The sequence below is a fragment of the Mandrillus leucophaeus genome, unplaced genomic scaffold (assembly GCF_000951045.1).
Source record: "Mandrillus leucophaeus isolate KB7577 unplaced genomic scaffold, Mleu.le_1.0 Scaffold93, whole genome shotgun sequence".
Lineage (NCBI taxonomy): Eukaryota > Metazoa > Chordata > Mammalia > Primates > Cercopithecidae > Mandrillus > Mandrillus leucophaeus.
In genome coordinates, this window is record NW_012110141.1 from 4620514 (window position 1) to 4647693 (window position 27180).

Below are 27180 nucleotides of genomic sequence, written 5' to 3' on the forward strand. Positions count from 1 at the left end.
AAAAAAAAAAAAAAAAAAAGAAAAGAAAGAATGATATTTTTGACTCTTAATTTTGGGGTTGGTGTATAATGGTCTAGGTAGGAAAAGGGAAAGAATCCACATGACACGGGGTTGATCAGCTTGGACATTGGTTTACAACCAGGAATGCATTGGTTTTGATTTCTTTGAAATACCAGTAGTAATAATAATGATACTAAAGTATAATGAAAAGAGGAAGCTGAAGGCAACTGAAGTGCATTTGAATATTTAAAAAAGAGTATCACTGAAGTCCTATATGAGGAACACTACAGCACATAGCATAAAACACATTTCAGTACGTGTTCATCATATACCAGCAGGGATTCTGGCCTGGGATCTTGGGCTGTGTGGCTTTGGACAAAGCGCTTAATTTAAATAATCTTAATTTAAATAATAATTTAATTTAAATAATCTAGGTCCCACCCAGTTCTAAAATACATAATCTTTCTTCCATATTAAAGCAGGAAGGGCAATCTAAGTAGTTTAACGTATTTATATATAACTTATTAAATATTTTAACATTTTCAAGGTAGACAATCCAGGATCATGATAAATAACAGACACTGGATCCTGGCTTTCATTGTGTATACACCTGAGAAACCTGAAATGCTGACGTGAACAGTGTACTTTTCCATGCGTTTTCTGGGGGAAAAAAAAAAAACCCAGAAAAACAAAAGGTGCATTCAGAATGCAAATTTGCATTCTACTTTGTAGGAATACCATAAAATAATTTGCAAACTAGAAAGTAAGAAATAAGCCAAAGCTAAAAATTGTATTAAAATTATTGTTTATTTCTGAAAAATAGAACATATTGCTAGATTTAGAGAAAGGAGAACCTTGGTTATTTTTATTTATTTATTTTTTTAAGACAGAGTTTTGCTCTTGTTGCCAAGGCTGGAGTGCAATGGCGCAATCTTGGCTCACTGCAACTGCAACCTCTGCCTCCTGGGTTCAAGCTATTATCCTGCCTCAGCCTCCCAAGTAGCTGGGATTACAGGCATGTGCCACCACGCCTGGCTTATTTTTGTATTTTTAGAGAAATGGGGTTTCACTATGTTAGTCAGGCTGGTCTTGAACTCCTGACCTCAAGTGATCCACCTGCCTTGGCCTCCCAAAGTGCTGGGATTATAGGCATGAACAACTGTGCCTGACCCTTGGTTAAATTTTTAATAAAACAAAGCACAGTTAAGAATCTTGAACTCTGAGCTGGTTGTAAACATAGAGAAGTTTGGGTACATATTCTCTTTTTAGATTCTGAGCGATAAAATGGACCAATATTTACTATAAAAATAATATAATAGTAAGTTAACTAAATTTAAATAGTTCTAAGCTATAAAATGGACCACTTATTTACTATCAAAATATAATAATAATTTAACTTTTTTTTTTGGTATCAGAGCTTTTGGGTTTGCAGTGTTAAGCTGGAGGCTCAATGTCTTTTGTTATTCCTCATTTCATGAACATAGTTTCATCTACTAACGAGGTAGGTGTGCTGTTTTAATGGCTTATGTGGGGTACTAGGCTGCTGTCAAAGATGAGGAAGGGGATGGGGAGAGATGGGATGGTACTGACTCGCCATGCTCAGTCTCTATTTAAATAAAGCAGGCTGGGTACATGAGGGATGGGTACGAGAGGGATGGAGGAGGGAGCATCCTGCTGTAGGTGAGTTCACTTGTATTTTTGTTTTGTAATACTTGTCTACTTATTAGACTTACTGTGAGCATCTTGAAAGTGGCAATTAATTGTATGTTTTTCTTTTTTACATCTTAATGTTCGGCCTAGTGCATCGCACCCAGGAAACACTTAATGTGTATTTATAAAAGGCACGAATAAAAGACCATCGTCTCACTTGAGGCTTTCCCCTCCCCACAAATTTCATGTGTTAGGGGAATTGATTGGATTAGGAAGTTCCTTATTTAACACATCAATGGCTCCCCTGAGTTTTACCCCCTTAATCTCACTCACACCTTGGGATGGTTTATTTTGATCTAATAATCTGCAAGGGTGCTGGATTTCAGCATTTGCTCAGTGGGAAGTTGGACTGGAGGGGAGTGCTGTGAAGGGGGAATCTTTCCTGGGATTGGGGGCTTTGGACTGTTGAAAGTAGCATTAGGAGCCTAACAGACCAAGGAAAGGGCGTGAGGCATTCAAGAGGAGTTTACAAAAGACCAGAGTAGTTACCATTACAGAGATTTGACTTTCCTCGCCCATCTAGAGAAGCCTGATGGCACGGTCTACCACAGATCTTCACAGTGGCTTGGCAATGCTGGTGTTTGGAGGCCAAGCCTGGAAGCTGAACAACCCAGCTTCTCTGAAGTTACCAACCTGAACCATCTGGTCCAGACTGGCTGTGCTTCATGTGTTAAAACCCAATTCCTGCTTCTCCTTGCTGGGAGGAGGAGAAGGAGATACGAAGACAAGAAAAAGGAGACTACAACCTATGACCTCCTCTCTCTTCCTCACCCTTGTTATTTATGCGTGTAGCTTTCATAGAATTTTCCACTTCACAGGACATTTAGAATATGTTCCTCTGTTCTTCGCCACAGCCCTCCCATGACAGACAGTTTTTAGACAATTTGTTCATAGCTTGTTTTGATTTGAGGTCTTGGTTGAGCTACTGAAAACATAATCCACTCATACCCTCACTTCCAAACAGGCTTTAAGGTTCTTCCATGGGGTCTGGAAAGTTACCTACCCGCCTTCTTCTGAGTATTTATGCCCAAAGGCCAGGATGTCCGATGCCCGTCCACTTCCATCACAGACAACCACCGGCACAGGAGGAGTGTCTCGAAGGTACTCCAACACAATCGAGATCACGTTGGGTCCCCCTTCCACTATGAGCGCCACCACGGGAACACCTTGACCGATTCCTGCATTAAAAAAGGAAAAGAAAAGGAAAAAAAAGGGAAAAGAACACAAAGCCAGCAAACCAAAGAAACAAAAAGAGAAACAAAAAGCACAAACTAAAATTACTGAGCACGGGGGAGGTAGCAGCATATGAAGGGATACAGTACTGAGCAAAAATTTACAGAAAACCCTTCAGCCAAATTTCCCACCAGAAAGTCTATTGGACTTTGCCCTCTCCCTTCAACTCTCAGGATGCTGGGGTCAGCGAAGGCACGGGGTTCCATACTTTACAGGGGAGGGCCTGGGGTGAGGAGGGAGAAAAAGGAATTAGTCAACAGACAAAGCACCAGACCAGCAACCAGCAGCGTGGAAGCTGAACATGATCTGAAGCACATCTTTTATCTTTCCAATGAGTCTGTTTCCTATATGAAAAGTAGGAAGTTAAAAAATGCCACCTCCCTGCAGTTATCACAGGGGGAAGAAAATGCCTACATGGCTCTTTTTATTAACCACTATCAAAATCAGCTGGGGACATATTTTAACTTGTTGAATCAACTACTGGCTGAATTATGGGTCTATTTTTGACCATAGATGATTAGATTGATTATTGATTTTTTTTTTTGATGGAGTCTCACTCTGTCACCCAGGCTGGAGTGTGGTGGCACAATCTCAGCACACTGCAACTTCTGCTTCCCAGGTTCAAGCAATTCTCCTGCCTCAGTCTCCCAAGTAGCTGGAATTATAGGCACGTGCCACCATACCCAGCTAATTTTTGTATGATTATTGATTCTTAACAGCACGATTGTCATGACGAATTACCCAGGAGATATGGTATCTGCCATCTGCCATTATCGCATATGCCTCTGCGGACCAAGGAGCTAGGCAAGTGATGTGAGTTCAGTTAACATTTGTTGGATTCAGTTTAATTGTTTCCCAAAAGTATTTAAGCTATTTATGCTGAGCCAGAAGACATTGCTGTTTTCAGGTGAAAATTGCTTTAATTGCTGTGTGCATGGTTCAACCTAATCTTAAAGAGAAGTAATAAAATCAAATGTCCATGAGAGACATGACGAGAAATAAAAATTCATTTTTAAGTGACATTTCAAGTATGATTTATCATTGAATAACTTCCTTTTGTTCAATTTGGTATCACATTGTATTTTTTCTCTCTGCTGCCTCAGAACAGTTAAGGAATTGAGCAGTACTATAAAAATGAGCTGGTCTTAGAGGGCACACACAGCAGTTATCTTAAAAAAGAAATAATCAAAATTCTGTACCACTTCCATAAATATAAACCAAAATAAAACAACTCTTGAACATCTGAGTTCTCCCTTTTACTTCTTTTGCTTTGCTTTTGTCTGATATCAAGAAACTGCATCCCCGTAATGAGTAATAGTTTGGGATTTGGTTTCTTTCTCGGGTAAAAGATATTTTTGACTTATGTGACCTGTTTTACTTCTAAAGTATAAATACTTTAGTCTCCTAGGGCTTTATCTCCTTTAACTTGATGTTTTTCCTGGTTTTATTTTCATCTTAAAGGAATGATCCAAAATGCCAGTTACACAAAAGTGGGTGCTATTTTGCATGTCCACTTAAAACATGTAAAAGAAAGCGATGACTGTTGATCAAGGCAAGATGCCAAGATTTCTTTCAGTTCCTAGAGGGAAATGGGAGAGAAAAGTGACCTGGGGACCCATTTGTTTTCTGTGGATGGGGAGGTCTTGAGAATTACTCTTTCAAATCCAAGGAGAGGGAAGTGAAAGGCCTTGTTGTTCTGTTTTGACCCAGGAGCCCTTAGTGACTCAAATGATACGTCTCCTTAAGGCTCTCTTTGGGTGTCTGTAAAGGAGATACTTTCCTTATTGCTGCTGATTATGAAGATTGAGTAAATTCCTGTTGAAAGGGACTTTAAAGATACAGGGCTGGCCAGGCATGGTGGCTCAAGCCTGTGATCCCAGTACTTTGGAAGGCCAAGGTAGGCGGATCACCAAAGGCCAGGAGTTTGAGAACAGCCTGGCCAACATGGCGAAACCCTGTCACTACTAAAAATACCAAAAAAAAAAAAAAAAAAAAAAAAAAATTAGCTGGGTGTGGTGGCTGGTGCCTGTAATCCTAGCTACTCGGGAGGCTAAGGCTGGAGAATAGATTGAGCATGGGAGGCGGAAGCTGCAGTGAGCCAAGATCACACGATTGTGCTCCAGCCTGGGCAGCAAGAGTGAAACTCCATTTCAAAAAATAAAATAAAAACAAAAAAAGATTAAGGGCTAACTTGAAATGTTAATACAACATTTCTCTTTGGGAGGAAAATTTGCTGTCATGAAAATATCCACCCCATAGGGATTTGTATTTTGTAACATGCCTTCGAAAAGATAGCCTATTTTCCATTGTTAAAGGTTATTTTATGAGGTATTTCCCAAAGTGTTACGTTGGTGCAGAAGTAATTGTGTTTTTTGCCATGCTATTTATTTTTCTCCCTTGATTTGCTTTAGCACAAGCTCCTATGTCATTGACTTCGTATTAAGGAATAATACCCTATATCTGCTGTTTTATATCAAATGATATATTTAGACCCATTCTAGGATCTTCTAAGACATCCTAGAATTTGCCAAGTTCTGACTCTTGGATTCTGTCAGTGGAATTTTTACTCCAACTCACAGACCAAGTGTGATCCACTCAGTGTTCTCATGCAGGGAGAAGTACTTAGCATGGACCTGCTACCGTGTTCCAGTGATCTAGCATCTACAAGACAGCAGGAGGATGGCTGGAAACCTCCTCTCCCTTTGAGAGCGTACATAGTGAAAGGATCAAATTTCATAGGCTGATTTGTTTGAGAGTAATACATGGTCAGTTTATTCTCTGTCAATATATTTGTCAATGCATCAAAATATTATAACTTCTAGAAGTACAGAAAGACTTTCAGCATAATGGTTTCCTATATTTGAAATAAAACTAATTACCAATTAAAATGATGAAAACAAACATATTAATCCAGAGCTGAACACACACACACACACACACACACACACACACACACACATAAACTTAGTCAAATTTGGTGCCAAAAATTGAATGGAGCAAACTGTCATCTTTTTCATAAATACTGACTATATCTATGCTTCCAAATTCTCTCTTATTTTTTTCAGTGATAATACATGGACATTTTTTCCATGGATAATGAAAGCGTTTATAGGCTACAAACAAAAGCAGTTTTGAATTTCTTAGTTATGAGAGGTAGAAAATCAAACTATGCCTAAAACTATCATGCTTAGTGTAAGCTAAACAAGGTATGTTAACATTAAGCCTTTCTGTCAGGTCACACACACACTTACACACATACACGTATTGTCTTTATTTCTGGCAAAAGAAAATGACATCAGATAACTAGTAATGACCTAAAGAAGTCTGTAGACTATTCTTAGAATATGTTTGTGAATTTGATGAAAGCTAGGGACCCTTTCTCCAGAAAAGTAAACATACATGTGGGTAAACACAAAAGTGTTTCTACGCAATTTCGGGGGCTTTATGGATCCTTGAAAACTATCTTAGCTGATCATAAGCCTGTGAATACTTTTTTAATAGACCCTTGCGAAATCCCACCATAAATTAAGCATATTGATAGATCTGCAACAGGCATCTGTTTGTGTTATTTTGTGAAACTCACTGAGGCCTCTGACACAAGTTCTAGGATAAATTTTTGAACAAAATTCTATGCCCAGGAGGACTATATCACATTATTGCTGCCCAGTTATATTGATTGGCTAAACCTTCCACAGTGAAACACTGTGTATAGCAGTGGTCTCCAACCTTTTTGACACCAGGGACTGGTTTCATGGAAGACAATTTTTCCATGGACTGCAGAGGGGGCGTGGTTTTGGGATGGTTCAAGTGCGTCACATTTATTATGCACTTTACTTCTATTATTATTACATTGTAATATACAATAAAATAATTATACAACTCACCATAATGAGGAATCAGTGGGAGCCCTGAACTTGCTTTCCCATTTAGGGTTCCCATGGTCCCATCTAGGGATGATGGGAGACAGTGACAGAGCATTAGGCATTAGGTTCTCATAAGAAACATGCAGTCTAGATACCGCGTATGCACAGTTCACAATAGGGCTCACGCTCCTATAGGAATCTAATCTGCAGCTGATCTGACAGGAGGCAGAGTTCAGGTGATAATGTGAGTGATGGGGATTGACTGTAAATACAGACGAAGCTTCGCTCGCTTGCCAGCCATTCACCTATGGCCTGGCTCCTAATAGGACATGGACTGGTACCAGTCTGTGGACAGGGGATTGGGGACTCCTGGATAGGATATCACCCCACTCTCTCTCCAGTCTCCTCTTTCTTTCTTGTTTTTCTTTTTCTGTTCACACTTTTTTTTTTTTTCTAAATTACAGCTCGAATATAGGATATTTAAAAAACTCTAGCAAGATTCACAATCTTACAAATTAGAATCTGCAGGATAAGACTTCATAGAAAAGAAACAGCTTTTTAGAATGTCAAGAATGCTACATTTTTTATTTGTGACATAAAGAAAACATTTTGGGAATCCACTGCATATCCAGCTGGGCTGGATTCATAGGGCTCACTGCCATTTTCTTTATGCCCGTAAAGAAACTGATGTAAGTTCCTTTGAAGAGCCTTACAAATTTGTGTCTCACTTAGCTAAACCTACTGGCCATTCTTTGAAGACAAATGAATAAAATAAAAGGTTGTTTAGATTTAATTTAAAAAATACAGTCTGTACGAAAAAAAATTACCTAGATTCTCCCAGGTCCCTTTTATGGTGAATACTTGTTCTTTGGTTTTGGAATAAAGTAAGCCAATTCCTTAATTGATTGCAGTCATTTTTCATTTTCTACCATCACCAAAGACTTGTCATAGTTCTCAGAACTTTCCGTTAGAATTTTATTTGAGAGCAATATAAGGTTGCTTTAAGCAGGAATAGGCAAGATGCTCGCCACACTCTCCAGCTTTTGCAATTTTGGAACGGAAGCATTAGAGCATCCGAAAATGTGAGCTTGAGTAACAGATTTAACAGCTCTGCGTTCTACAGGGTTTTAGGTTACCCTAGGGCTTTCTAATTACATACTGAACCCTAAGTCCTTGCATAAGATAACCTTTTAGATTTTTGTCACATTTTGTTTCAACTGCTAGGCAATTCAGCCGGGACTCCCAATAAAGCTAAAAGTGTCTAAATTGCCATAAGAAAAGACTGGGCAAGGCATTGTGAGGGAGAGAGGTGGCAGGAGTGAAAGAATGTCTTAAAATTCTAAGCAGTCTTTCTTCTTCTTCTTTTTTAACAGCAACTAACTCTCTCTGCTGATATGAGACTATAATCTATGATCAGCTTAGCTATTTGTGAAAACATTTGTTGTGTAATAATAAAATGCCTGGGTAACTAAGAATTTCGATCAAACTAAATTAACTCTTGGATTTTATGTCAAGGCCACCCACAGATGATCTAAAGTACTTATGAGCCTGAAAGATAATTTATTTGCTGTTGGAAACTGGCTCATATTTACATGGAGATAGAGCATAGAAGATCATTCTCTACCTACATCTTAATGACTACAGGCCACAGATTATTACAGTATAGGTCACTTAAAAAGGGGATTTGCAGTTTAAGTGAGAGATAAGTTCCCGAAGATCTTGAATAATTCAATACTAAGTCTATCAGTGGTGGCTAGATACTTGTGTTTACTAGCTAAAGCCGTGTCCCAATAACATGAACACAGTTAGCAGTTCCTCACCTTGCCAGCTCCAGGGTTACATGATTTTTGTTGATTTAAAAGTCTGTGTAGAGAATTCATGTGTTTTCATATTATGCATCCACGGAGAGAGAGCAGTCAAGCTATTTTGCCTCTTTTAATGGGTACCAATTTACTGCCTACTTGAGAAATAATGGCTGAAGTTTGCACACTACCACAGCTCTTTACAAATAGTTTCAGAATTAGATTCTTGATGTCCTTAACTATTTAGTGCATTTCTTCTGTGGTCTGGAAAGTGTGAGATGAATTTATGAAAACTACATAAATCTGATAATCAGTTGTGCCTGCAAATAGTCAAAAGTATTTTTTTTTTCTTAGTAAGTTTAAGGTGCTTCTTGCAATTAGGAAGATTCCCAGTTATGAATACATGAATATTCAGGTACAACTGTGGAAATATTATTATACAGACAGAGAATATTTTAATATATTATATTTTTGCAAAAGGAAATCTGACTAGAAATCTTTGAGCTATTTAGGAGCAGGGTGAGCCCAAGAAAATATCTAGGGATGACATTTGAAAATAAATGCATTTCATTTTAACTAGAAGGTCTCTTAGGTCTTCTACGGAGGCAGGTATTTTGGATATTGCCTTCATGTTATAGAGTTAGGAGAAATTATCTATTCAAGACAGCCTAACTATAACTGGAATGTGTCTGACCTTACTTGTAAATGGGTAATAAACTCAGATATCTTTTAGTGAAAATCTGTGATGTAGCCAATTGGTGAATGCCAGATCCAATGCAAACCAATCCTGCACGCTATATATTTTTTTGCCACTATAGTCCTGCACCTAAATTGATGCTCAGGAAAGCATTTGGAAATAGGAAGTACTACACAAGCTATTAAACAGTCGACACACAACAAAATGTTTCACTTCTAAATATTTATGGTTCTCTAGACAGAAAGAAATTCCTTGAAAGATGGCTTGGGTCCTTCCCTGAGGTTGGAACTTCCCAAGGCATATGTTTCCAACCCACTTTGGGACTAGGCAAGGGTAAAAATAACATGAATTTCTTAAATACCTTTTTCTCTTATTACCAGTTTCTATGGCAACTCCCTTACTGTTATTTAACTTAATGGACCCCCTCTATATACAATCTTTTCATATTGAAAGCTAATAACAATACTCTAGAATAACATGCTTATATATTTTATCTTGGCATGTGAAATTTTAGCAAATTTGGCTGGAGATATGGGGATGTCAAGACACTGAAAATATAGTTTGGATTAACAAGAATGACTTCCTCAGATAGTGATAAAAAATTGAAAACTGATGGTGCATAGCATATCTTTTCCTAGGAACTGAGAATGCAGAATATATTAAATTAATATGGCAAACTCCATATTTTTTTCTGTTTTCAATACTGCTAAATGAATCTATTTTGTGCATTATCAATGCTCCAGGCATTTTCACAGCAATCCTGTATTAACGCCCATCGACTGGCTTTCTTTTGAGGCATTGCCTTCTTGCTTTGCTTTTCTATCTAGTAATCAGAGGACAAAGAACAGAAGCTGGGCAGTGGATGAGTGGATTGAATGGGAACCTTTCAGGCCTATTCATAGTCACTTATCCACGGTTCCTGCAGAGTCCCCTATTCACCACGGCAGACAAAGTTTTTTGTGTAAAGGCTACATAGCAAATATTAATATTTTAGACATTGTAGGCTAAAGGGTAAAATAGAGAAAATTGTGCAGGTACTTACATAATAAGAGATAAAAAATTTCTACACAATTTTGTATAATTAAAATTCAAAATACAACTGAATATATATATGTTTTAAAATACAGGCCTACTAATAAAAATGGAATTTTTGTATAAATGCTGAAGTTTGAATTTCATTTAGTTTTCATGCCATAAATATTATTATTTTATTTCCAAACATTTGAAAATATAAAAGAACTCATTAGCCCATGAGCTAAATAAAAATAGGGTTGGCTATAATTTGCCAGTCCTCCATATAGACATGTTTCTGCCTCCTTATAAAAAATACCCATTTATGGCTGGGCACAGTGGCTTATGCCATAATCCCAGCACTTCGGGAGACCAAGGCGGGAGGATCACTTGAGCCCGGGAATTCAGGATCAACCTGGGAAATATAGCAAGAACCTGTCTCTACAAAAAATATTTTTAAAAATTAGTAGGGTGTGATAGCATGTGCCTGTAGTCCCAGCTACTCAGGACCCTGAGGTAGGAGAATCACTTGAGCCTGGGAAGTCAAGGCTGCAGTAAGCCCTGAAGGTGCCATTGCACCAAAGCCTGAGTGACAGAGTGAGGATTTGTCTAAAAATATATATATATATACACACACACACACACACACAAAACATATGTATATGTATGTATATACACACATATATACATACGTATATATACCCCTTTAGATACATACATATATATAATCCCTTTATGTACTCTGCATGAGATTATCATGATCAAACATTCCTCTCCCCAGCCACCCTCTGCTTGCTCTAAGGCAGTCTTCACCTGTCCTTTATCCTGAAGGTCCACATGAACTATTTTCTAACTGAAAACCTGGCAGGAAGAGAGTACAGACAGTCCTTCACTGAGAATGATTTGACTTGCAATTTTTCAATTTTGCAGTGATGCGAAAGTGATGCCTATTTAGTAGAAATCATACTTCTAGTACTCATACAACCATTCGTTTTTCATTTTCAGTATCATTTTCAATAAATTACATGAAATATTCAACACTTTATCATATAATAGACTTTGGGTTAGATGATTGTACCCATGTGTAGGCTCATGTAAATGCTCTGGGCATGTTTAAGGTAGGTTAGGCTGTGCTACAATGTTTGGCAGGTTGTGTATTAGTTGTGTTTTTAACTTAAAATTGTTTGATTGGACATAACCCCATCATAATTGGAGGATTGTCTGTACTTAGACTTGAGGGTCTTTCATATGAGAATTTGGGATAGCAGGTTTTTTTTTTTTTAAAGTGGGACTTTAAGATGAACTCTTCAGGTCAATGCTGAGTGTAGACCCAATACCCTGTTTAGTGTCAGGAGGGGCTTCCTTTCCAGCATCACTGGTGATTGTGTGGGAAGACTGTTTACTATATGGGAAGCTACTCTGCATCTCTCACATAAAGAGAAAAGGAGTCACCTGTGTGGGTTATCAAGAAACTTCACCCTGATAATGAAGGGCTTAGATAAGGTCTAAAACCTAGGGTAGAGAGAGAAATCAATCCTCTCTGAATATCCCCAGGTTCTGGAGAGCAGCACCATCTTCTACATTCCAATGAGGCTGGGCCTTTTGCCTGCTCCCTTCCTGGCATCATGGACCCCAAGACTTGCTTGATTGCAGTGAGCCTTCCTGGAAGGGCTTTGCCCCTCACCACTCCCATCTCCATCCTGCACTCTGGAAGCCCTGACCAGTCTCACTCTCTCAGAGGAGGCTTTTCCTCAGGTTTTGAGCTGCCTGTTTGCAACTGGGCAGAATCTTCCATATTCTCATTCTCAGTTTCTGCTTTCTAGGTCCATGACTGTCTCTTTCCCCATGTGCCTGCTGGCTTCCCATCGACTCCTGCTTTCCCTGATTCACTCTCAGCATGTGTTGCTCTATCTATTTTATCTCCCTGCTACTGTAAACCCCCACAGCCTTGCTGGACTTTACAAAGCTAACAACATATAAGCTGGAACCACGCACGTCCTAGAAGGGCAGAAATGCATCTTGATGTATATTGACACATAAAAAGTACACAGTTGGCCTTCTGCATCTGTGGGTTCCACATCTGTGGCATCAACCAACCATGGATCAAAAATATTCTGAAAAAAAATCATTTCTGTACTGAACACATACAGACATTTTTCTTGGTTTTCATTCCCTAAACAATAAAGCATAACAACTATTGGTGTAGCATTTACATTATATTAGGTACCATAAGTAATCTAGGGGTTATTTAAGATATCTGCAAGGGTGTGCGTAGCCTATATGCAAACACTATTTTATACAAGGGACTTGAGCATTCTCAGATTTTGGTATCTGTGGGAGATTTTGGAACCAATCCCCCATGGACATTGAGGGATGTTTGTATACTGATATTCTATACAGTATTGAATATACAGAGTAGGTATATAATTCACAAAACTGTTTTGAATAACAAATGAATTATTATTTATAAAGCACTTAGAGCCTGGCACTTAAGAGTTTTATGCTTAAACACAAATATAAAGATGCTTATTTATATTTATTAAGCTTATATAAAGTTTCTGCTTTAAATGTATAAATGATTCATGAAGAGAAAAGAAAAATGAATGCATTTTACACATTTAAACCAAAAGAAGGCTCTGGCAAACAAACGAAATAGGCTCTTCCAAAGTTTGAATACTCTCTCATGCAGACTGATAATACGCCAAGAAAGCCAAATTCCTTTCTCGTGTGTCCAAAAGGCTAACATTTTCTGATTTGGGATAGGTGGCCTTTTGTATCACTCCCCGAACATCTTCCCCCAGGGGTCTCTCCTTATTCATCAACCGGCTTGTTAAGTCTTTCGAGTTCTGTGGGTTGTAAGGAGATGTAAATGCTCAATAACAAAACCCATAAGCCAACTCCAAGTGTATTATATACTCAGAAGCTAACTTAGCTTTTTACATAATCAATGGGAGCTGTTATTCTCTTGTGGCCAGATGGCTCTGATTGAAATATTCTGCTATTAATGTCAATACATTACCAGGACATCCAAGCAGCAGTCCTCTGAATAATTTCAATAGAAAAAGATGGTCAATCCCTTGGGCTGTAAGATAAGTATTACTTTCATAAAAGGGAAAAGCCAACATTATTTTCTTTGGAGCCATTGTTGGAAGGCTGAATCTTTTAATGTAATCGATCTAAGTCTACAAGAAAACTCTCCCAAACAAAGCTATAGTCTCAGTCTCTGCTCTGTGCAAAACCCACATCAAAAGTCAGATCTTGCCTTCTTAAATGTAATCGGAGTGGTTTTAACTCATTTTACTTTATAATACGCTACCCATGCTCCCCTGCAAATGTTCCAGGATCTAAGTCCATAGTCCATACAAGTTCCTTGGCTTCTTGACAAAATTAATAAGGAGCAAAGCAGCTAAGGGAATAATGGATTGGCAAATCACAGAAAAGACCTGGTCAATGTTTCAGGGACGAGCTGGGCAGGAAGGTGGATGGTTATAGTGAGGGAAATGGTGGTGGTGGTATGCATGTTAATTTGCTTTCTCCAAATTATAAAAGTAATTTTTTTCTTTGTACCTATTGAAAGAGACAACAATTATTTCTACCTGTCCCAAATGCAAAAAGCTCTATTTTCTCTTCAAGGAATTTTGTTTTTGATGTTCTCTGAGAAACTTATATGTATCCTTCAGGTCCCAGGTTCAAAGACATTCTCATTGTGTGTCCTCATAGCATTTTCTTTTTAAAAGAAGCACATGCCAATGAACATCCTTTATAAATTTGTCAATAAACTATGATGGTATTAAAGAAAAACTTCTTATATTGCCTTACATATAGCTTTTGAAGTTTTATCACATTAATTTCATGAGTAATGACTTTTGATGTGGGTTTTGAACACAGCAGAGATGACTAGGCATCTCTTTTCTCTATTAGGTATTTATTTCTGTATTACCAACATGCCATACAATGCTCTACACGTTGTAGTTGCTCACTGACATTTGGGGTACAAAGGAAGGCAGGGGGCTGGGCATGGTGGCTCATGCCTGTAATCCCAGCACTTTGGGAGGTCTAGGCAGGAGGATCACTTGAGCCCAGGAGTTCAAGACCAGCCTGGGAAACATAGGGAGATCTTGTCTCTACAAAAAAATTTAAAAGTTAGCTGGGCATGGTGGTATGTGCTTTTCGTCCCAGCTACTTTGGAGGCTGAGGTGGGAGGACTGCTTGAGCCCGGGAGATTGAGGCTGAAGTGAGCTGTGAGCGATTGTGCCAGTGTGCTTCAGCCTGGGTGATAGAGTGAGATCTTGTCTCTTAAAAAAATAAAAAGGCAGATAGGTTAAATGACAATGTAATTATTTCCACAGAAATTTTAAAATTATTTATGATAGGAGTAATTTTCTCTTCATCAACTGACCTGCGATGCAAAGTAGACAGATGTGATTTAAATTCTCATGATACATATGTAACAAACCTGCACATTACGCACATGTACCCTAGAACTTAAAGTATAATAATAATAATAATAATAATAATAAAAAGAAAATGTGGTATATGTACGTGTGGAATAGTACTCAACCATAAAAAAGAATAAAATAATGTCCTTTGCAGAAAAAAAATAAAAATAAAAAATAAATTGTCACGAAATCAGGAATTATACCAAATGCTCAGTGTCTGTGCTCACTGGTTTTCCTGTGGGCTACTGAGATTGCTTCCTGACTGACTTCCCTAATATAATGATCTTCACTTAACTGCTAGCTGTCACTCACAAATACAGTCTTTCTGTAAAAATATAGTGGGATTTTAGGAAAAGCCCACTCCTTTAGTGTGATATGGAAGACTCTCCTTGTTCTGCACCCAATCTTCATCTCCCCATCTCCTTCCAGAGTTCTCTCTCCACCTGATCCTAGTCTCACCAGAATATCCTCACTATCTTCCATGCAGGGGGATTTTTAAACTTTCTCTTAGCCACACCAATTTTCAGATGAGTATCTTTCCTCGCTCCTGGTTTCAAGAGGAGAAATATTTCCTATGCACACCCCTGGACTTTCTCTGCCCCTTTACTCACTTGGCTACCCAGTGAATTTGAGAAGACAAACTGGGTTTGCTCAGCTCTGCCTGGCTCTGCTTCCTCTTGACATCTGCCTGCTTTCAGAGAACCTGAGATCTCCCAGCTCCTTCAGGACCCCAGACCCTGAAGATGTGCACTGAGGTGAGGAGGTGAAGACTCACCATAGGATTCTGCCCAATTTTGGAGTGTCATTAAGCCCACTTGGCCAATAAAACTAAAGTCCCATCTGTTCACTTATCCCCTATAAGTAATTTTCAATGATATCTTGAGTTCCGCCAAGTACTTCTTTTATTTCTCAAATTGATCAGAACTTGGATGCTGAAAAGGGATACTATTTCTTTCTTTCCATATTTCTTGAGATAGGGTCTCAATCCATCACCCAGGTTGGAGTGCAGTGGCATGATCTTGGCTCACTGCCACCTTGGCTTCCCAGGCTCAATCGATCCTCCAACATCAGCCTACAGAATAGCTAAGACCACAGGCAGGCACCACCACACCCAGCTAATTTCTGTATTTTGTGTAGAGACAGAGTTTTGCCATGTTGCCCAGGCTGGTCTAGAACTCCTGGGCTCAAGTGATCTGCCTGCCTTGACCTCTCAAAGTTTTGGGATTACAGGTATGAACCACCATGCCTGGGCCCCTGGGGGTACTATTTAACTCCTCAGAGACCCTTAAGTCAAACTTCATAGTTCAGATGTTACCAGTTCCTGAGGCCCTTCCTAACTTCCTCAGCAGGTATTAATTATTCATTACTTTATGATCCAATTTTTTAAAAAGACTGTCTTTTGGTGATTACTGTATTCTGCCTTGCTTTAAGGAGAACTTCCTCCACTTCACTGTAAGTAAACTCATTCTGACAGACTCCCCAGCCCTCTCAGGTAACATTCTGGTTCTCATTCTGGTTCTCACAGTGCCTCACACTCAAAAGGTAGTTTAAATCCATGCTTGTGAAATAAAACAAAAATAAAAAGGTACAATGCTTAGGATCATACCTTAGGACTAGAAGAGATAAAGGGACGGGAGTAACATGGTAATCATGAAGGGGTTGCCTGTCATACCTCAACACTGTTGGAAGGTATCCTGCCAACATGGAAATGACAGCCAATTGGGTGGCCTCATGGTGTCCTTTTACAGGCCTTAACTACGGGTCTCAGCAGTGGTCAGAGACCTAGAGAAGAACATGCTGAGTGCCTTGGGTGGGTGTTTCCATTTCACCTGTCCATCTGGATTACATCTGAAAGAGCCCAGATTCTTAGGGACTTGAACAGCCAATTTCAATTCAGCCGTCCCGCACTTTTAAATTGAAGCCTCGCTCTTTCTCAGAATTGAACCCAGCTAAAGTGACAAAGTAGCTCGGCCACCAGGGAGAAAACATTAACAAAGGTTTACATTCTTCCCCTTGCTGGAAGGATGTCTACAAAGCTATGATTTCCTCCACCTGAAATGAACAGGAACTATATGACCGAAATGGAAACCTAATTCTGTTCCCACTGAGGGGATTGGTATGTTTTCATAGCTCAAATGCTGTAAGCTAGGGATGACCTTCATTCACCACCAAGGTCATTAAAGTAACCATTATCATACATGAGACAAAGGAAAGGCAATGATTACTCTGGATCTAGTGATGGTATTTCATCCAATTTCTGATCCACAGTTGGGAAAAGTGATAAATTGTTACTCGATTATCTGGGCATCTTTTGTGAAAAATAACTTGTTAAGTCTAATCTGATCCAATCTTTACTGTGACTAAATCCTCAGTGAGAAATATGGATGACAACATTGTGGGGAACCTTCTTTCCTCTGGAAAAGGAGTTCCCTCCTTGTTTCCATGCATAGGGAGCTCCATTAGAATGGCACATCTAGCCTCTGGTCTTTCCTTTACTTCTCTCCACATACAGAATTGAATAACCTGATTGGTGGTGACTATTGTGTTTCTTGATTGGATAGAGCTAATCCTGCAGTAATGGGAAAATTAACTTATTTCTTCCTTTCCCTCCAGGGACCAGTGCCAATCAGTCATCTTGGTAAAAAATGTCTGCTACAGACCAATCTTTCTTCTCTTGTGGGGTTTCTTGGAGCTGAGGCAGGCCAGCAAATCCATCTGACCCTCACACTAAGTCATTAATTCCAACAATGTCATCATTAATAAAAATGATATTTTGATCTCCACCTGCCTGACTGTGGTGTCTAGCTCTCAATTTGAAGGCTTGATACTTGATTGTATCCAGTCAAGAGTGGGATACAGTTTACTGGGTCTCTCCAAAGTCCAACACCATGAACTGCAATACAGTCATTTGTTTCTGACATTCGCTTTGCAGCAGCACTGAACAAAGTTGAGCCTCTGGTTCAACTCTGAACATGAACTTTTTTTTTTCAAGTACAAATATTACTTTCTCTGAAAGACAATTTTTTCTTGAAGTCCTTAATTTATGCGTCTTAGAAACAAAAAACAACTGCAACATGGCAGCATGTTTAAAAAGCTCATTACAAATGGAACTAAAAACAAAGTTGCTTGTGAATTTCTGGGTTGTAGTGGATGATTTAATGTAATGAAGTCCACTGGGCCAACTGAATGTAGATAGTTTATACCAGTCATCCCAGAGTAATTATTCTGGATAAATTAATGTTATTCTCTCCCCTTAGGAGAAGTAGCCATTGCTGAGCACTGGCCGGGTGTCAGGCACTCAGCCAGGTGGGCTGCATATCTTAATCTGCTCCACAACCTTCTGATAGAGATATAGTTGGCCCTTGAACAACATGAGTTTGAACTGCATGGGGCCACTTACGTGTAGATTTTCTGCTACCTCTGCCACTTCTTGAGACAGCAAGACCAACCCCTCCTCTTCTTTCTTCTCAGCTTACTCAACATGAAGATGATGAGGATGAAGACCTTCATGATGCCCACTTCTACTTTGTGAAGAGTAATGTATTTTCTTTTCCTCTTCCTTATGATTTTCTTAATATGATTTTCTTTAGCTTACTTTATTGTAAGAATACAGTATGTAATGTACAAAATATGTGTTAATTGGCGGTTTATGTCATAGATAAGACTTCTGATCAACAGTGGGCTATTAATAGTATTTTTTTTTGAGAAGTCGAAAGTTATGCACGAATTTTTGACGAACCCTCTAAGGGCAGCATTGTTCAAGGGTCGACTGTATTGTCATTTCCATTTTGCAGTTAAGGAAACTGAGGCATAAAGGGTAAATTGCAAAATTCACACAACTAGTAAGTGTCAGAAATGGGTTTCAAGCAAAGTCCTGTTAGGAAACCTACAGTCTGAATTCTTGATGCTCTACTGAGTTGTCTCTCACTGAGGTGACCATCGAATTTGTCATACAATCAGGACATACTTGCAAGTCAAGGGGTCATTATTAATAATTACTCAGGGATGAAAGGTATAAACTAGAGTTATTTAATCCTGAACAAACCAGTGTATACAGTCACTCTACCTTGCTCATACCTTAGGGTCTCAAACTGGTTTCTGGTAGCTTTTAAATATAGATACAAATCTCAAATATTTAAAAAGGGACCCGCGTTTGTTCATTGTTCCTTCTCTTTCTGGCTTAAAAGGGCCAGGGCTCACTGTTGCCCCTCCCTGTTTCCTGGGATCAAGTTTCTCGCTCTAAATCACAGCTGTTCATTATCAGAGCTATTTCTTTCTTTAGCTACGTGGAAATGAAGCTCCAGGGAAGGATTAGATCATTAAGCAAAGGAAAACAGCCGCAATATAGCAGCACCTGCATAAATCTTATAAGGGGAAAATATAAATTGAATTTTTTTTTTTTTCATGTTCTAGCATATCCTTGATGGTGCTGGAAATAAATCCCTTCTACTTTTCTCTCTTACAAATGAATGCCCCATCCAGAAATGAGATGATGAGGAATCAGGAGACAGTCATGGCCTAGAGACATGCAATGGGTGCTTTGGGTTCTTAATCACTGGAGTATTTAACCCCATATCCTACTTTGTCCTGTCTGTGAAATAGTTACTTGCTTCTTTCTACTGCTGCCACCAAAGGATCTATTTGATTGCAACAATAAGGGCTAATACCATTATTGTAGAAAGTAGACTATCTTAATGTTATAAATAAGAGACTGGCACTTTAAGGACTTCTCTTAAAACCCTGATTCTAATGTGCAAAAACTAATTTATTCATTGAAAATTATCCCAATAAAGGGGTGTGTAGAAATCTCCACTTCGAATGTCTCTCAATTTTAGTGTGCATCAGAATTCCCTGAAGGAGGAGCGATTAAAACACCCACGCGGCCGGACCCCACCTCCAGGGCTTCTGATCAGCAGGTCTAGAATAAGACCTGAGAATGTGCATTTCAAGGAAGTTTCCAACTGATGCTATTGTTGATGGTCCCAGGACCCACACTTTGAGAACCAGTGCCCCAGTGTAAAGCAGCAGGGAAAGGAGATTTTTGCCTGTGAAAAGAAGTGAAATCTAACGTGTGCTTCCTGGAGCAAATTAATGCAAAAGTCCATGGAATGAGATTGAAATAACCACGAACAATGTTTTTTTCCAGAAGTCTATTTTAAAGTCTAAACCAGGCATCAGCAAATTTTTTTCTATAAAGGGTCAAATAGCAAATATTTTCAGCTTTCAGGCCAGATGGACTCTGTTGTAACTACTCAACTCTGTGGTTATAGTGACTATGTTGCAGTAAAGCTTTACTTACAAAAACAGATGATGGCAGGCTGGATTTGGCCCACTAGTTGTAGCTTGTTCACCTCTGGGTGTAACGTGACAAATTACATAAGGAAACATATATTAGTCTGTTAAGCCTGAGTGTGCCTGTGATCAATGAGAAACTAACCAAGTTGGAAATCTGGCTGTATAAGCCAATCTTTGATGCCTATTTTGGTTGTACAGGATTGATACAATACGCACTCTTATTATAGAGGCAAAGAGTGGGACACATGCCCTGTTCTTGCAATTCAGTCCCTAAAACTAGCTGTTTAGGACTATTTGAAAACAAACATGCTACGATTTTACCCTATTTTAACAGGGGTTTCACTGCACTAGTAAATATTGCCTAGCTATATATTTAGTACCTTTACTATTTGGTGCTTTGCCTAAAAGTAAAGAATATCTTTTCTCTGTAGCGGGCTAATTTATTGAGTTGTTAATTAATTCAGATTGTGTTTTCCATTTGTTTTTCCTTCTTCTCATTTCAAAAGAGACCGCTGGGGTGTCTATTCTCAGGAGAGGTTTGTGTTGCTGGCCAGAGCTGCTAGAAAATAGAACTTGCCTGGAGAACTTTTGTGGGGAAAAAAAAAAAAGTCCTAAGTCTACCAATTTTCTGAAGGGGAAGAAGAGGAGGGCAAGTGTCTTTGATGGGGGAGAAGTGGGAGCAGATGAGATGTGGAAGAAATGATCTGAGCCTTGGACGAGAGGGAAGAAGGGACTCGCAGCATCCCTAACACTCAGTCCCCAGGTCTCTTCCTGCTTGGCCTGTCAGTAGCATTTGACACAGTTGGCCATTTCATTCCTTCCTCTTGGAAACACACTCTTCACTTTGGCTTCCAGACAGTGTTGAAGGAAACCAGAATATTCCATTCTAAAATATGCCTCTTTGACATAAATATTTTTATGATACAATTTTTTAAAATGGTAGAAAGGCTGCCTGAGCTGCCCTTTCTTACCTATAGCAAGCCACAACAATTCCTGGAGAGATTCTGCCTTGCCTCTGTTTACCTAAAAGCAGAATTACGAAGACAAAAGGTCTTTCTACCCTCCTCACTCCCACCTCTCCCACCTGAAAACAAGATAGAAGTTCTCTTTGAACAGACCTTTATCACCTCAGAGAGGAGCTAGAGTGAGGACATTTTACTCCCTATCAATTTACCTTCCCACATTTTCCCACCTCTAGGAGCCTAGGACTCACTGCCTCTTTGCCTTGTCACTTTCCCAAAATGTACTGTTCTGGTCAGGCGCGGTGCCTCACGCCTGCAATCTCAACACTTTGGGAGGCTGAAGCGGGCAGATCACTCGAGGCCACTAGTTCGAGATCAGCCTGGCCAACATGGCAAAACCCTAGTTCTACAAAAAAAAAAAAAAATTAACTGGACATGGTGGCAGGCACCTGTAACCCCAGCTATTTAGGAGGCTAAGGCAGGAGAATCCCTTGAACTCAGGAGGCAGAAGTTCCACTGAGCCGAGATCACACCACTGGGCAACAGCGAAAGACTCCATCTCAAACAAACAAACAAACACCCAAAAAACTATTGTTCTTTATTGGCTATACTATGTAAGTAGACTTCTAAACTACTGCTTTTGAACACATCCCCTGCGTGATGTGAACTGCATGTGTTAATAGTTTGTTTTTCTCTTTTTCTCTCATTATTTTGTTACAGAGGTTTGTCTCAGCTACAAACTTATAAGGGTTAAAGAAAATTCCATTTTCTCCCCTTCAGTGCTCTCTCCCAGTTTCTCTCTTACCTCACTAGCTGCTCCTTCTTCCTCTTTTTTGCTAGTTCCTCCTTGCCTACCTGACGTCTGACAGTAAGACTGTCCCCAAACTCAGTTCTTGGTTGCTTTTCCTCCCCTTCCCTTCCCTTCTCCCCTTGTCCTCCCCATGACTCCATTTGAAATTTCGGCTCCTACTCTGCACTCCCTTCTCTGCTTTCTATCTCTCCTTGGCCCTTATCACTATTCAATACACTATATATTTTGCTTATTTTCTATCTCCTCCCCTGCAAATGCAAGCTCCGTAAAGGCAGGAATTACGCAGGCAACTTGTCTTAGGGGGACTGCTGTGAAGTCCACTGTGGCATGCTGAATCCCTCTGGCCAGTGATGCCAGCTGCAGCCAGGGTCCCACTGGCTTTACTTTGGCATGGGAGTACCAGAGTCACCCACTTTGCAGAGATCAAGCATAGACAATTAATTTATCAGTGGTTACTTCGGCTGACAAAAGTTAAAAGGCTCTTTCTTAACATTCCAAGTACTCCGTAAGCACGAGAGAAGGAGCATGATCATGAAAGAGAGAGAGGAGAGAGGCAGAGGAAGGAGAAGGGTGGGGTGAGGGAGAGATGGGGGCAGTGGTGCGGGGCGGTGGGGGGAGAGAGAGAGATAGAGAGAGAGAGAGACAGAGACAGAGATAGACCAAGAGACCTAAAAAAGGTTAAGATTGACTTTACCAAAAACCAGGTGGAAAGGGTCTTGGAATTGGGCTTATTTGAATAAAAGAAAATGTTTACAAGTGACATTTCCTACATACCTAAGTTTATGAACAATAATTCATACACCCTATAAGAGTTCTTATTACTTGAATAATGAAAAAAAATAAACAAAAGAAAACAAATCCTGCTTTACATGTGCAAAAATAGAATCTAAGAATGGAAATACAAAGATAAAGTGAACTTTCTACTTCTCCCCAAACCCTTCATGCGGGCACGCCATGTTTAATTGCAGCTCATTTCTCAGCCTCCCGCAGGATTTTGTTATAAATTCTATCATGCACCAGAGTCAGTGTGCACTTCCTCTGTTCTCCCTCTGGGTGGAAGAAATGCTGCTAATGAGGAAGGGCTCAGCTCAGATTTGTTTGATGACCAGAAAAGCTGACTCTTCAATCTTTTCCTCCCTGTTTTAGCACAGGCACACCTGTTTGTCCACCCTGCCTCGTTCCAGCAGGAATTGCCCAGTACCCCATGTGAACCCAGAGATGCCAAGGCTCCTTAGCCAATGAGTGTTCTTGCTTCCTCTGCCTGCGGTTTAGGACTTGAATGTTTGCCTGCTGGGCTGCAGCACGTGAAACTCATTACACAGCTTTGAAACCTGGCCTCCAACACAGAACGAGAACAGCCTGTTCATGAGGAGAAGAGCTGTTTGTTTCAGCTATGGGTGCCAAAAAAGAAAAAAAAAAAAAATCAACTGTTTCCTTATTTGGCCATTTTAGGGCATAAAATCTCTACTTTCCTCCTTTGCCTCAGGGGTTCATGATCTTGAGCCGGGGGTTCAAGGTTAAAAAGTTTTTGGCCGGTGACGGTGGCTCACACCTGTAATCCCAGCACTTTGGGAGGCCGAGGCAGGTGGATCACAAGGTAAGGAGTTTGAGACCAGCCTGGTCAATATGGTGAAACCCTGTCTCTACTACAAATACAAAAATTAGCTGGGCGTGGTGGTGCACGCTTGTAGTCCCAGCTACTCGGGAGGCTGAGGCAGAAGATTCACTTGAACCCGGGAGGCGGAGGTTGCAGTGAGTTGAGATCGTGCCACTGCACTCCAGCCTGGGCGACAGAGTGAGACACTGTCGCAAAAAAAAATAAATAAATAAAAATTAAAAAAAAGTTTCTATTCTGTTAACAGCTCTGACAACTATGACAACTTTATTAGTGACATCTGGGAGCACTATTTACAATCATTTCCCAAGCCTATATGAATGATTCCTCAGTTTTACATCTATTAGTTTCAATGACTTGACATGATCTAAATAATACGTTGAAGAGACAGACAAATAATTATAAATCCTAAGAAGAGACTTTGAAGGGTCCTATGATCAAGTCCTTGATTTTAAGATGATTATCTCAAGCAAATTAAAATCTCAGCTTGCTTTTCTTCAAGATCCCCAGGGAATGAAACACCTTATCTTCCCTAAATATATCTCGCTATAAAACTGTTGATCATGGCAGAAAAGTGCTTGGTCAGCATAAGTTTTCCCATTAATTTTATGTGTGTCTAACTTTCTAAAATTAGCATCCTTTTCTACTGAATGGAATGATCCTAATCTGGACTGAAAAGCAACCATGGGCAATTATCATTTTGAATAAATGGAGGAAAGTCAATGGTTATTTCTTTTTCCATAGAAATGGAAATACTGAGGCCATGGTACACTGACTGCTGTAAAATATATATCATTAGATTCTCTAAATTCATAAGATAAAAATGATTTAACAATCATGATTCAACAGTCAACTTTCTCAGACTAAATGCTTTTATGCCCATGAATTGGAAGTATGCATGATGGTCTTTGCCTGTACATGTTGCTATTTATTTATCCTGAGTCTTCCTATGTCATTAGTGTTTTATGATTTGTCCTTTTTTTTTTTTTCTTATAGCTTTTTAGTATCTAATCCCTTCTATTACATCTTTGTGTCAGGTTGGAAATCAGAGCTAAAAATAAAGCCAGGGAAATCAAATAGTGATGCTTATAACAATTTATTGAGCACCTACTTGCATAGGCTAGGCACTATGCAAGGTTTTCAGAATGACAACAATGAATAAGACACAGGCTGTGCTCTATAGGATCTCACAATCTGCAGAAGATGGGAGACTGTGAAGGTAGATGGGAGACTATGAAGGCTCCATTCTACCAAAAGGAGCTGTATGTGGGAGAGGCTGATATAGAGTGCAGCAAGAGCACGGAGGATGAGGTGAATGTGGGCCCAGGAGGATACCAGCGGATGAGTTGGAGGGATGGGAGTTCTGATAAGATTACAGAGAAGAGATGATTTTTAATCTGAGACTTAGAAGAAATGTAGGTTTTGGCCAGGAAGTTAGAGTGAGAAGAGAATGAAACTTTAGCAAATGTCAGAAAGAGACAAAACCACATCCACTAGGGTATATCATTTAAGGGAAACTGCAAGTAGCTTGAAATGGGTGGGACATAAGATCTACATGGTGTTATGTTAGGAGAAGAAGATATAAAATCAGATGAAAAACATGAAAGGTAGTTAGCAATGCAATAAGGAAGACATTGGGTTCCATCAAGATAACAGGTTTCTATGTTATGCTAGGAACCTATTGTATCTAACCACCAACAGTAAACTTTGCTGACTTTGAGACCAATGCCAAGCAAACATTTGCGACCCAACTCTTTCTAATCTGAAAAGAGAGCTCAAAATTCTTCCCTGAATGTAAAAGTGTCTAAGAAGTCTTAGAATGGTGGACAGCTCTCCTGTTCAGACCTACATGTTTACAAGAACTATCCCAGTCCCTGAACAACTAATTCCAATGTAGAAAAGTCTCTTTGCTGAAGAAAGGGAGGTCTTTAGCTTGAATAGGAAAATGGGTGAGATAAACATGACACGCCAATACCAAGAAACCAGTTTCATTCAAATTTGTTCTGTTCCCTCAAAGTTATTTTTTTGGCTTCATTATTATCTTTATTGACAAAGTAACTTTTCTTTAACAAGCATGACAAATATTTCAGTGACACAGCCAACTGTATCAAGTCATTTCATAAAATGAAGAAGCAGGGATATAGATTGTGTTGTTTTCTCCACACAAATTATTCCTTAGAGGGAAGACCCTCTAAAAGGCAGGGAAAGCTTTAAACATGTTTACTTGAGAGCACCTGAAAAATGACGTCATTACAGTCTAAAGTGAACTAATCAACAATTTGGCATTTGTGTTTTGGAAGGCCTTTCCCTTGACTGAGGCAGTAGAAAGTTTGTGTGATTGGGCTGAACAGATTATAGCACCCACAGAAGGAAATAAGATGTTCTTGATATACAGTCACGTGTTGCATAATGACACTTTGGTCAATGACAGACCACAGATACAATGGTGGTCCCAAAAGGTAATAATAGAGCTGAAAAAATCCTATCACCTAGTGACATCTTGATGATCCTGACACTGTGCAGGCCTAGTTTAATGAGTGTGTTTGTGTTTTCATTTCTAAGAAAAAAATTTAAAAAAATAAAAAGGTAAAAAATTTTAAGAACAGAAGAAAGCTCATAGGATCAGCAAATGAAGAAAATATTTGTGTATAACTGTATAATGTGCTTATGTTTTAAGCTAAGTGTTATTGCAAAATAGCCAAAAAGTTTAAAAAAATTAAAAAGTTTACAAAGTAAAAAGTTACAGTCAGCTAAGGTTAATTTAGTTCTGAATAAAATTTAAAAAATAAATGTAGTATAGCCTAATTATATAGTGTTTATAAAGTTTACAGTAGTGTACAAAAATATTCTAGCACTCACTCAGTGACTCACCCAGAGCAACTTTCAGTCTTGCAAGCACCATTCATGGTAAGTGTCCTATTAAGGTGTACTATTTGTATCTTTTATATAATGTTTTTACTGTGTGTTTTCTATGTTTAGATACACAAATACTTACCATTGTGTTACAATTGTCTACAGTATTCACTACCACATAGTAACATGCTATACAGGTTTGTAGCCCACAAGCAATAGGCTATACCATATAGCCTAGGTGTGTAGTAGGTTATACTATCTAGGTTTGTATAAGTACACTCTATGATGTTTGTGACAAAATCACCTAATGATTCATTTCTGAGGACACAGTATCCCTATCGTTAAGCGATGCATGACAGTATGTGTAACCTGTCCAGGGGAATCTTCACTTCCTTTTCAAGTTACATGGTTTGGACCCAGAACTATTAGTCTTTGAGAGTATATTTCACTCCTTCCTAATTCAAGAACTCCCTGAATGAAGTTCTACTATGACCTTTAACATCCAGTGTTTCTAATCTCTCTCATGGGACAGTTATGGGCCCAATGATGGAAATTTTCATGTCATGGTTATCCCAATGCATTTGATGATGGTGCAATGATCAAAAAAGATGCCAGTGATGACAATTGAACGTCCCTTTGCCTTCCCAGCCTCCTTCATATATTCTCAGGCATAGGATGACAAAGGGAAGTCCACGAGTCACATGAAGAAAGACTGTAGCCATGGGTACACGATCAGGAGGTCCTCTGCTTGCCTCCATCCCCACACTCCTCTCCATCACCCTATCCTATGGGTACACGATCAGGAGGTCCTCTGCTTGCCTCTACCCCCACCCTCCTCTCCATCACCCTATCCTATGGGTACACGATCAGGAGGTCCTCTGCTTGCCTC

The 27180-nt window shown here is 39.3% G+C and overlaps 1 protein-coding gene across 27 annotated transcripts in view; it reads right to left on the reverse strand.

The window, feature by feature from the left end:
* Positions 1-27180, reverse strand: part of TRPM3 (transient receptor potential cation channel, subfamily M, member 3) — a 990741-nt gene that overhangs the window by 281873 nt on the left and 681688 nt on the right. For all 27 annotated transcript variants that reach the window (XM_011970184.1, XM_011970182.1, XM_011970181.1 and 24 more), the window contains one exon: positions 2714-2888. In XM_011970184.1, coding sequence (XP_011825574.1) covers positions 2714-2888 — 175 coding nt within the window. The remainder of the gene's footprint in view (positions 1-2713; positions 2889-27180) is intronic.